At 42.2% G+C, this 13,207-nt stretch overlaps 1 protein-coding gene across 1 annotated transcript in view; it reads right to left on the bottom strand.

Moving 5' to 3' along the window:
- Positions 1-13,207, bottom strand: part of LOC310643887 (zinc metalloproteinase-disintegrin-like protein H4 subunit A) — a 126,489-nt gene that overhangs the window by 14,206 nt on the left and 99,076 nt on the right. The window contains exons 4-10 of the mRNA XM_083368550.1: positions 12,942-13,020; positions 11,834-11,910; positions 9,902-10,097; positions 2,616-2,672; positions 1,887-1,958; positions 740-909; positions 40-124 (exon numbers count right to left, since the gene is read on the bottom strand). Coding sequence (XP_083224676.1) covers positions 40-124; positions 740-909; positions 1,887-1,958; positions 2,616-2,672; positions 9,902-10,097; positions 11,834-11,910; positions 12,942-13,020 — 736 coding nt within the window. The remainder of the gene's footprint in view (positions 1-39; positions 125-739; positions 910-1,886; positions 1,959-2,615; positions 2,673-9,901; positions 10,098-11,833; positions 11,911-12,941; positions 13,021-13,207) is intronic.

Raw genomic sequence — 13,207 nt, 5'->3', positions numbered from 1 at the left:
TACAAATAGATAACAGATATCCTTTTTTCCCCTACTAACCTGAATAAGTTCTACAGAACGCTTTGGCTGGCACATGCCGCTCACGGGAGCGATTCCTAAAGTTCGTCCATTGAGGTCAATGCCCCTATAAGAAAGAAGGGGAGGGGAATAAAATTTATAGAAGTTAAAAGCATGTTTTGTAGTCTTAGGGCATACATAACTAATGGCTTTCTGCAAACTCCTCGACCCGTCCTCAGTTATTACCAGTTTTCAGAATGTTGGAATTCATTTTAGGCTGTAGTCTCCGAAGCCATTTAACTAAGCAGGTCTGTTAAAAATATTCAGAATGCATTTTCACTGTATGGTGAGTATGGCTGGTGTTAGCATGAATTAGATTGGTGAGAAGGGTTAGCATGTTGTCTCAATCCAGCCCATTGGGTTAATTTAATTCCATTAAGTATGAAAAACCCAAATACATATTTATTTAATAGATTTGGTTTATCTATTTAGCTGTAGGGTTATTTCTAATCATTTGAGTTTCAATTTTAAATCCATGTGAAATCAAATCAAGCTGGGTTTTTGACACTCAATCATTCAAGGATTTCTCAAAACCAGCTCTCTTCTCCAAAAAAAAAGAGTGGTTAACTTTGAAACATAGTTCACACGTGTTTTAAAGCATACAGCATAGAACAAGCACTAACCTTCCCATAATCCTCCGCTCCCAGCCACCCCCACTCCCTTTCCCCACCATGAGACGTACGTGAGTAACTGAGCATTATCATGTCTTTTGCGCCTCAGCAAATTCTTGTCTCTCCAATCTCCAAATAAGTGCAAAGTAACACTTGCTTCTGACTGCACTTTAATCTGATCTTTCTTGTTCCAAATTTCTACGCCAACCAGTGCTACAAAAATTTTGAAAACTCTGAAAACCTGTCAAATGGATATGGCATCTATCAGAAACTCAAACAAAAGTAAACCTTGAGAAATATTTCAAGATTAAAAAGCAACTGACATTGGTCTTTATGGGCATGTGAAAAAAAATAGATCTAGGCATCAATAGAAGAGAAATCTCTGGAGCTCAAGGTTGAAGTCCTTGGTGCTCTGAGTTTGCTGCTTTGCTTACTAAGTAAGTTGTTTAGTCAGATAATGAAATGTCTGCAAGGAAACCACCAAGCTCAGACAGCAGCCAGGACTCTATATATTGGGGAATAATAATAATGTATTAAGCAGGAGAAATAAATAACATGATAAAAAGAAGCAGGTGATTATTCTCTATAAACAGGAACAGAAGAGTAGGAGGACTCAAAGGAGAGTTGACTCAACGATCTTCCTGTTCTCTCCCTGTTTCTAACTGATCATCAACAGTGAAAATATAAACAAGGCTAATAGGAGACTGCAATATGAGTGTATCTGCTCCTAAGTACCACAATCCAAGTCAAGTTGAGTTTCTCTCTCCGAGTTTCTTCTCAGGGATCAGTTTCATAATCAACTGAACTGGGAATAGACTGAGTCTGTCCATCTCTTTCTAATCTCCCAGTTCAGAACCATTAACCACAGCCTGGAAGAATCCAGCTACAGACATAGTTCTGACTGAATTCTTGCAACACTTTTGGATTTGCATCCTCCCAACACAGTGACTGTATTCCTGTATTCCCATAAGAGACTTATTAACCTAGTTACTGAATTAACCCATTTTCTGGGATGGCCTCACATGCTGGATCACCAACTGGCCAAATGACCCAGTTTTGCCTCACTCAAAGCCACAGAAGTTAGCATTCTTGTAGAAACCCATCTTCTCTCTCTCTTTACCTGGTTAAGTGTGTTGTGTTAACACGGTGAAAATCTCGGCTGGGGCTGAGACAAGTTTAAAATCAATAAGCAAAATAATATTTGCCATATCCTCTTACCACATTTAAAGTGTTGACCATTTCATATATTCTTATTTTTATAGCAGTCGAATTGCCGTTGTATTTTTTGAACTACAGAAAAGATAAAAATGTTAAGATGAGATGATAATTATAGGAAGAAGGGAAAGAAGGAGGGAGAGAAAGAACATATCAGTGAAAGGATCACTGAATTTGTTGATGTAATAATAATTTTTATCCAAGCAGTCCAAAGAATTCTTTTGTGCTGATTTTTTAATCTACATTTGTCCCATTAATATATTAAGGTTTTTAACTTTTCAGCAGCATACATGGGCTTTTTTCCTGGTTGGAGAAAATTTTGGTCAGCCTACTAAAATGCTTTCGTAAACTGGATGCTATATTTCCATGTTTAGAGATGTGTGAGATAAACATTCCTCACTGTACATCTTTTCCTTCATGTGTTGTCAGCTTGGACAAACAGAGAGTGTGGGAACGTTTCAAAGAAACCTACAGAACTGTTTAAGCAGTGTGGGATAAAAATAAATTTAGACGGTATCCAGGAAGAACAAATGTGCAAATGTCTCTTTACTTTGTAAATATTGGTTGGGTCCAATAACAAAAAAATATCAAAGTTTATGATAAAGCATACTTTAAGAGAAAGCTAGTTAGGATGTTTATTAATCTCTTCAAAAAATACCCACATTAAAAAAGCAGAAACAAAATGTGCTGCTCAATGCAGAAAGAAAATGGAAAGATATCCAGGATACTTACCATTACATTGTCTACAACTATGACAAGCTCAATGTATTTTTGGATGTTTCTCTGTTGCTAAACAGAACAATAAACAAAAGACTGTTTAGACATGTTGCTCCCAGCAGAATGTTGGTCATCATCAGACAATTGGAAAAGTGCTTGTTTTACTCTCTGCTCAAAATACTTGAACTTTCAGAATATTGGTTCTTTGAAGAAGACATTTATAGGCAGACAGCTTGTTAAAATTTTATTCCTGGGCCTTGAGCCCTTCGGAACTGGGCCATGGAAGTGGCAGGTGAGTGCCTGCATCTCCACTTGGATGACCACTGACCAAGCATGGGTGTGTGTGCTCCATTTGCAGGACTGTGTGTGCCCACTGCTTGCATGGGCATGACCCTGCTGCTCACATGGATCCATCCCCTCTCCCCACCTGTCTGCAAAGCTGGAAAGGTTGGGGAACTCTGACTTAGAGAAAGTGCTGACAAAGCTTTGAGGAAAAAGTACATTATGCAATGGATTGTCAAGCAAAAACAAAAGTGGTCACCTCTTAAAAAAGTCACATTCTTTGTATATGTTGCAAATATTTCCAATTAATCTGTTTTTGGAATTTTTGATGCCTACATTTAAAGATACAGGTATATGTGAATATCTAATTCTGAACAGAATTTAATAGGACTAAGAACAGGCACGTGAGGAAATAGCTCTCTTTAACCTGTTTTTCTGGCTGTCAAAATGATGCTTCAATGACTTTCTCTCCTTTCCTTCCCTTTCTCAAACAAAGGATCCCAACCAATCATGTGAGAAACACAGTGATGTTGTCCTGCTATGGAACCAATTAGACCTGGCCTGCAATCATATCACACTATGCATCAAAGACAAGGTAAGGGGAGGCAATCAGACATTTTGACCCACTGAACTCACTCTTAATGGCCAAAGAATTGTGCCTTTCTTTTGATGTAATTTTAAAGTGATTACTGAAATATTGCTTCAGAGTTCTCAGGCTCAAGGTGTATTATATATGTAAACATTCCTTTAATCAATGTATATATATGTTAACAGTACAAATAAGAAGGCATCGCCTAGCATATAAGGTAAAACCGCCTGACAGAAATACACGCGGGAACTTGACAGCTGTCAAAGTTCTTCGCACCACGCAGGCGCCACCACTGACAGCTCGCGGCTGTCAAACGCCGGACTACGAAGAAGCCTGAGCTGTCAAAGCACCCACCGTACAGCGCAGGCGCAACCACTGACAGCTCGCGGCTGTCAAAACACCAAGACACGCGGAAGCCGGAGCTGTCAACAAAAGACGACGCGGATTGGTCCCTGCCTGACAGGGCGCCAAAATGAACACCGCTGATTGGTCCTCGCTACCAGCTGCCGGCTATAAAAGCCGGACAAGTTATTCTATGTTTGCCTTGCTCTTAATAAACCTGTTGTTGAACTAGCCTGTCGTCCCGAGTGGTCCTTCGGCTACTTCACTGGCGACGAAGGTGGGATTGCTCCGGAGTTGAAGTCACGGCCGAGGAAGAGAGTTCCCGGCAAGAGCTGTCACGGTAGTTTTAACTTCCATCGGAGCAACCCAGGACCGGACGACATGGCAAACTTCGGCCGTGTGAGGGAGTTTGATACCCGCCATCCCGAGAGATGGCAATCACACCTCGGCCAAGTCGAGGGATTTCTCCTCGTCAGTAAAATCACTGACGACCGAGCAAAGGCCGCCGCTCTGCTGTACATCAGCGGGCCCCCGGTGTACGACGCAGCCGTCGGGCTGTTCAGCCCAGTGCCCATCACGGAAGTCTCCTACGCTGACCTGGTGGACCAGCTGAACAAGTACTACATGCCAGCGCGTTCAGAACTGTACTGGCGGGTGCAATTCGCACAAAAGAAACAACGGCAGGACGAGCCCGCCAACGAATTCATTGCCGGGGTCAGACACGCCGCGCGGAACTGCTCCTTCCCCGACCTGGAAGACCGCATCAGAGACCAGGTGGTGATCGGTCTGAGGGACGAGAAGCTACAGAAGAAACTGACGTCCAAACCCGACATGAACCTGGCAGAGCTGACCAGGGAGATCATGGCATATGAACACAGCCACAAGAAGAAGCCGACGAACACGACCCCAGAGACCCCCGCGACCGTCTACCAGGAAAGCGCAACCTTCAGCGACAGCGGAGAGTCAGTAGACTTCACCGATGGAGAAGCCCTACAGCGCAGGATGGAGCACCGGCAGCCGAGGAGGGGAAAAACGTCGGACCGCCGCGGATCCAGGAACCCACCACCGCCACCACCGCGTTACGAGCCACGGGCCGCCTGTGCCAGCTGCGGGGGCAACCATGCCCGAGGAAGCTGCTGTTTTAGGAACGCGAAATGCCACAACTGCGGGAAGACTGGCCACATCAAGCCGGTGTGCCGCAGCAAGGGCCGGGACAACATCAATGAGGTGGAGGCAAACCCCCCAGGTAGGCCGGCTGCCCAGGCCAGCAGAGAAACCCCACCAGGCCCCCTGGTAGAGACAATTGACAGGGTAAACAGCATAAGCTCCAAAGTTAAGATCTGGGTCAGAATTCAGGGGGTGCCCTGCCACATGGAGGTAGATTCTGGGTCAGCAGTCTCATTAATTTCGCTGACAACCTATCAGGAAATCTGTCAGAAAGGCCGAAGACAAATTCCCCTGAAACAAACTCAGGTACACCTTGCAGACTTCCAGAAAACCCCTATTCCGTTGGAAGGGAAAGCCAAGGTCCTGGTGCAGTATAAGGGGTTCAAGGGTCCCCTGGAGGTTTTAGTTACGCCAGGGAACCGTACCAACTTGATAGGGCTAAACTGGTTCACTCCACTAGGCATCGCCTTAACGGGGGTTAATACCATTCAAACACCTAGCCTAGAAGCCGTTTGCGAAAGGTACGCCGACGTTTTCGATGGCACTTTAGGGAAATATACAGGTTCCCCCATTTCCCTGCAACTAAATCCAGCAATTCAACCAATTAAAATAAGAGCTAGGAGGGTACCTTTCGCCCTTAAAGAAAAAATTGAAAACGAGCTTGACCGACTCGTGGGACTAGGGGTACTGGAACCAACAGAAGGGGGAACCTGGGAGACCCCTATTGTCACCCCAATCAAACCTAATGGCGAAGTGAGACTGTGCGCAGACTATAAAGCGACAGTCAACCTAGCCCTCAGCCCCCATGCTTACCCGGTGCCAGCGGTAAGGGACGTGTTTGCTTCCATCCGCTCTGGCACCATTTTCGCCAAGCTCGATCTCACACAGGCGTATTTACAGCTGCCTGTCACAGACGACACCGCGGAAGCTCAAACTATTGTCACCCACCGCGGTGCTTTTAAAGTAAAGAGGCTACAATTCGGCATATCTGCAGCCCCGGGTATTTTTCAGGGCATCATGGAAAAGACCCTGAAGGGAATACCCGGGGTCTGCCCCTATTTCGACGATGTTCTCATCGCCGGGGAAAACGAAGCTAGTTTAGCTGACAGGTTGTCAGCTGTGCTGAGCCGGCTCAGAGAAGCCGGTCTCAAACTTAAGCGGGAGAAGTGCTCTATTGGAGTCACTTCTACAGAATTCCTAGGGTATAAAATTGATAGCCAGGGCATCCACCCCACCGCTGAAAAACTAATGGCTATTCAAACCGCACCCAGCCCTAGGAATAAGCAAGAGCTTCAATCCTTTTTGGGGCTGTTAAACTTTTACCATGCCTTCATTCCCCACAAAGCCACTATTGCAGAGCCGCTCCATAGGCTCCTAGACAAAGGTACAACTTGGTCCTGGACCAAGGAACATGAGAACAGTTTCCAATCGTTAAAAAAGCTTATCTGTCACAGCTCAACTATCACCCTTTTCAAGGAAGACACCCCAATATGCATCGCTTGCGATGCCTCTCCCTATGGAATCGGGGCTGTATTAAGTCACATATTCAAGGACGGTACACAAAGACCCATAGCTTTCTATTCACGCACTCTGACCAAAGCTGAAAGAAACTATGCACAAATTGACAGGGAAGCCCTAGCGATAGTGGCAGGGGTCAAAAAATTTCACGATTATCTGTATGGAAGACCATTTACTATATTTACAGATCACAAACCCCTGCTAGGCATATTTACTTGGAATAAAACTACTCCACAAATCCTCTCCCCGAGAATTTTAAGATGGTCAACATTTTTAGCAGCCTATTCTTATCAGCTAATACATAAACCAGGTAAAGAATTGGGCCATGCTGACTGCCTCAGCAGACTGCCCATACAAACCAGGGACTCAGACCCAGCCCCAGCCAGCGGGATTTTAGCAATCTCCCAACTTCCAGAATGCCCCCTGACTGCAAACATTATAGCCAATAATTCAACAAAAGATAAAATACTTGCCAGAGTCCTCAAATGGGCCACAACTGGGTGGCCAACTCAAAACCCACAACCCCAATTCCAACCTTATTATAACAGGAAAAATGAGATTTCAACACACAGAGGTTGCCTGCTATGGGGAAATAGGGTCATCATACCAGAGAAAAACATAGACCAAACATTGCACATTTTACATGAAGGGCACCCTGGAATTGTAAAAATGAAGGCGATGGCCAGAAGTTATGTGTGGTGGCCCGGCATAGATAAACAAATTGAACAGTATGTGGGTGGGTGTTACACCTGTCAGGAGACCAGGGATGAACCACCCCAGGCACCAATCCATAAATGGGAGACTACAAGGAACCCTTGGTCACGTATACATATAGATTTTGCAGGACCTATCCAGGGCCAAAGTTTCTTAATTGTAGTGGACAGCTATTCCAAATGGCTGGAAGTCACACCCCTTAGGAAAACAACGTCCACAGCCACTATTCAAGCCTTACGAAAAATATTCGCAACACACGGCCTACCTGATACCATAGTTTCTGACAATGGACCTCAATTCACCTCTCGTGAATTTCAGATCTTCGCTACGAGGAATTGTATTAGGCTGGTCACGTCGGCGCCGTTCCACCCATCGTCGAACGGAATGGCTGAAATTATGGTACGATACACAAAAGAAGCCTTGAAAAAATTCGTTAAAGGAAACTGGCAAAGGCGACTCAGCCAGTTCCTCTTATCACAACACACAACACCATGCTCTACAACTAGCAAATCACCAGCAGAATTAAGATGGGGGAGGAGGCTAATAACACGTCTCGACAGACTGCACCCTGACACAGCCCCAGAAGAAAAACAGCACCCCCACCCCGGCCGCAAACTCAACCCGGGTCAATTAATATGGGCACGTTCATACACAGATAAAAACAAGTGGGTCCAAGGGACAGTAATAAAACAAACAGGGCCCATCTCATACCTGGTAGCTACGCAAGCACAGGGCAACATACGCCGCCATATTGACCAGCTCAGACCCAGACAACCACCACACGCTTCTGAACAACCACCCAGTGCCGACTTACAACCCCCACCGGAAATGCGGCCTATCCCAAACCAGGAAGCTGAGCACCAAGACGAAGAACCAGAACCAGAACACCCACCACCCCTTCGCCGCTCAACCAGGAATCGAAGACCACCCACCTACCTAAAAGACTATCAGTGGGCAGGTTCAAACATCCAAGAAGGAAGAAACGAACCAGGGGAGGGGTAAGGGGTGTATTATATATGTAAACATTCCTTTAATCAATGTATATATATGTTAACAGTACAAATAAGAAGGCATCGCCTAGCATATAAGGTAAAACCGCCTGACAGAAATACACGCGGGAACTTGACAGCTGTCAAAGTTCTTCGCACCACGCAGGCGCCACCACTGACAGCTCGCGGCTGTCAAAACACCAAGACACGCGGAAGCCGGAGCTGTCAACAAAAGACGACGCGGATTGGTCCCTGCCTGACAGGGCGCCAAAATGAACACCGCTGATTGGTCCTCGCTACCAGCTGCCGGCTATAAAAGCCGGACAAGTTATTCTATGTTTGCCTTGCTCTTAATAAACCTGTTGTTGAACTAGCCTGTCGTCCCGAGTGGTCCTTCGGCTACTTCACAAGGAACAAGAAAACATGGTTAATTGCTCAGAGTAGTTTCTTTCTTGCTGTTCTCCTATAGACGGGAATCTTGCCAGACTAAAGCACACTCTGTGTAACCATGAGATACACTCTGAGAGGGCTTTAGGGAGGATCCCTTCCGGGCTTCTTTCTGCAATCCAAGGACTCATTTCTGATCTGCCTCTTATTTCCCTGGGAAAGAGCCCCTCCCTCCTGCATTCCACATTTAGATTCCACCACTAGAGTACCCAGGTTGCTCAGGAAATGCACTCTTGCTAAGAGCTGAATGTGTGAATGTGCATTACTTGCTTTTTTCCTTATGAAAGTGTACTCGTGTTTTTTCAGCATACAGAGCTACAAGGCCAAATTGCTAATTCTAGAGTGCAATTTCTCTCCTTGCTCTCTGACAGCCAATTTGAATAAAGTGTTCAAGACCTGACATTAAGACAAGAACATTCAAGATAGAGGACCAATTAAGGACCAATTAAACATAATGCATATAACCACAACTTGCCGAGGATAAAGAATCTTTAATTGCCAGAAACACTGAAGGCAAAAGGCAAATCAGACTTCATAATCAATTTTGGCCTCTGCACTTGTATTTTGGTACTCCATTGTAACAACAACTATTATTCCATGTCAATTTTAACATTTTAATAAAAAAGTTGGGATTTTGAAATTCTAGATGTATTTCAGCCAGTTTCAACTTTTGCCAGCGAAAGGAAGGAAGGAGCTGTCACTTTGTTTTCTAACTTTTGTCCCTCCAGTAAAGGAGGAAAATATTAGGAATATGAGGGTCAATTGTGACTAGATTCAATTCGTCACTTTTTATTCAATCGTTGTCAATCCAACTTGATGATTCAAATCAAATTGGACAATAGAGTCAAGATTCTATAATGACTTATCAGACATCTCAACACCATTAAATATTTCAAACCAGTTTCTCCCCCATCCCAAGTCCTCTCTGCATTCAAAAAAGATTTGATTATTTTAAAAAAATGATTTAGAAAGTTGAGATAATTTGGAGATTCATTTAATTCCATTTTGATTCAAATCTCCAAACTAGGTTTCTTATGACCAAAGAAAATGCTATAAGCCTGGAACATGTATTTTCTGTTCATCAAGTCTTGATTATTTCTTTTATACTAGGGCTAGAATAATAATAATAATAAAAGAAATAGGAGCTCCTCCCTTTTGAATTCTATTTAATCACCTTCCCCAAATAATTTCTCTTTTATTTTACATTTTAGAAACAAGTAAATGAATCCATGTTCTCAAACTATGAGACTTACTTCAGAAGTAGCAACTAACTGAGAGGCCTTTTTGATGGGCTCATCTGATTCCCAATTAGTCTCAGTTACCCCACACATTTTGGGGGCCTCATCCTCTTTTTCTATGTTTTCATATTTGTAGACTGCATGGGCTTCACTGTCGGAAAGCTTCAAGGGTTCAATTAAGTACGTCTCCCCTCGAAGCTGGAAATGTCCTCTGTAAAAAAGTGTGGAAAAGGGTGATCAGAGATGGAGAAGCAAGAGAAGAGAATATTGTTAGTTGAGAGATAAACTGCACTGATGATGTTGCCTAATTGGGTAATGAAACTCAGCTCTGAGACCCATTTTTAACTAACCAAGTCACCATTCCTCATGTTTTTGAATCCCTTCTTAAAATTCAATGAATGTTTTTATTTTTTCCTCAGCACTCAAATTGCTTTCTCATATTTCTCAAAGATACAGCTATGATCAGATAGATATAAGAGATTTCACACACTCAATGCAACCATAAAATATCTGTACAGTATTTGTTTGGAGATACTTTGGCATGGAATCCAACACTGCATATTTTCTAGAATGTTAAAAAAATAAAGTTTCTAGCTATACAAATACAAGACTAAAGCTATTTGAAAGATTCTGTTTTTGTGTAAAAATTATCTCATAAGGGTGAAGTACTTTATATCTTATAAATATATATATATATATCTCATACACTCAATCAATAATCTTTATTCAGCCATAAGCCAACAGATAAAACCCCAAAATCACAACTAATTACCGGTATGATAAAAACAGGAAAAATATATAACTGGAAGGAAAGAAATAAATTCAAACTGATCTGATAGCAATTTAAGATAAGAGTCAGGATGACCAGGATATTTAATAAAGAATGAAAATAACAAGTCTTGGCAAGCATCTTCATTAAAGAGGGTAATGCAGAATAACATGAATAACAATGCAGACTACTGTAATAATGAGCTGGAGGCTGAAACATATGATGAGTGCTTGCAGGAACCACAAGGAGTAGAGATGAAATGATAGTCTTTCAATATTTAAGGGGCCGCCACAAAAAAGTGTGGGACAACCTTTTCTCCAAATCACCTGGTGGGAGGAGAAGCAGTAATGGATGGAAATCAATCTAGGAGAGAACCAACCTAGAACTAAGGAGAAATTTCCTGACAATTGGAACAATTAACCAGTGGAAAAGTTTACATTCAGATGTTGTGGGTGTTCTATCACTACTGCTTGCTGTCAAGAGATTGACAGCCCTATGTCTAGATTGATATAGGTCTCCTACTTGAGCAGGAGGTTGGACTAGAAGACCTCCAAGGTCCCTTCCAAAGCTTTTATTCTGTCATACTGTTTTACTTTATTATTTGGTTGTTTTTCTTTTATATTCCATCTATTCATTTATTCCTCCACTGCATGGACACAGTCTCTGTTCAAAGGGGATCTTTCAGTGTCTTCCTTCAGTAACAGAAGTTGAGAGGACGTTGATTCCGACTAATGATAAGGACCTTCTGAATTCTGGGATCTTTATGTGGCTAAGATATGTAGCTGGTTGGAGAAAGTGTGCAGAGTGGCTCAAGAAAGTGTTTCCGAAAAGAACCGAAAAGTCTGCTTGCCTCTTCCTGTACGCTTTCTAGCAAGGTATGCAGTCTGAAACCTACTTATCTTCTCTACCTGTAACATCACCTCCTATGTATAAGGAAAAGAGACCAGGGCTTGGAAGCTCCTGCAGACAGATCTGATTTAGCTCCCCAGTGTCTCTACTGGCTGGCAGCAGCTCTTCATGGTATTCAACCAAAGTCTGTCTTAATTCTGCAGAACTCTTGGATCACACCCAACTAATTTCCATGAAAAACTGAGGATGTCCTTCATTTTCACTGTGACAACTCCAAGAGCAGTATATTATTCTTAATAAAATAAATAAAAGATTAGAGACCAACTTACTTCAAACCATTGCATGCACTGATGCTTGCAGTTGAGTCAGCCTCATTCTGGATGTGTCCATGATAATAGCAGTGATCCTGTAGGGAGGCAAGAGGACTACACTGGTTAAAGCTTGTTTCTAGTGTGATTTGTTGAGCAGAAGTACAGTTCCAATGTATTCCAGAAGATCAATGAAATATTAAGACAGCAGTTATTCAGAAAATTTTGATTCAGGGGGGCAGAAGACCTGCTTGGGCAGACAACCAACACAAAACTATAAAATGTTTTCTTGGAAGTGAACTCTAGCGCTGAACCACAGGATTTGCTGAATAAACTTTCAGACTTCATGATTGTCCTACATTCTGAAATCTTACTGAAAAATTCCACATTTACTAATAATACCAAATAATTGTTATTTCCTTGAGCTCACACAAGGAAAGCTTTCAGAAATATACAGAGATATATAATTTCTAGCATTATCTGGAAGCAGGATCCATGCAGATATTAAAATCAAAAGATTTCTGTTACACACTAAATAGGAGTAATTTGTATGACCTTTGAAGATGCTAAGCCAGAGGTAGATAATTTTTGAAGACAGAGGATGCACATTTAGATCAATCTGGGGCAAGGAGCCAAGGAGTTCATGAAGCATGTTAGTGCTGTCATTTTTTGGCAGCTGGTAGGGCCACATTCTGTACCATTTTAATATGAAAGATATATGAATTTCTATATAGGAACAAAATGAATTGTTCTCACTTTTGGTATTACAGATAAAAGACTTTGCATGTATCCCTGTAGTCTGGTTTATAAATGAAAATATAGATCTTCTAAACCTGATGTTCTTATAATAAATCTATTTGTGAAACTCACTCCCCAAAATGTTGGCTTTTAACCAGTAGGAAAGAACTGGATGATTGAAATATTGCCATGGTAATTCAATGAGTAAAACAAACTGGGTTTAACAATCCATACATCCTTATAAGAACATATCAATATAAGATACTTCATACATATATAGCCCTTTTTGTTTGAGTAGCCTGGTCTCCTTCTTGTATATTTGTAATATTGTGCAGAAACATTTGTTTCAATTTACTTCCTAAAAGTAAGACTCTTAAAAGTGAGACCCTACCTCAACCGGAGGGTTTGTTGTAATTTCTCTGCCATCAGGGGAATAATGAGTCTCGCTGTAATCTTCTGAAAAAAGATCTCTGGAAAGAATGCAAAGAAGAGAATATCTATGTCAGGAACTAAGTAGGACTGAGATAATTTTATAATAAGTTTACAACTATTGTATAGTGGCCTTTTAAGCATCTTCTTTGGTATCAAAGGAAAGTAGTAAGCATTTCAATCCTATGAGGAGGGCTATTTAAGAGGAGTGCTATACTAGATTCACTT

Source organism: Vipera ursinii (genome assembly GCF_947247035.1).
Source record: "Vipera ursinii genome assembly, chromosome: 8".
NCBI lineage: Eukaryota > Metazoa > Chordata > Lepidosauria > Squamata > Viperidae > Vipera > Vipera ursinii.
Note: the sequence above shows the minus strand (reverse complement) of the source record. Positions and strands in the feature narration are given on the sequence as shown.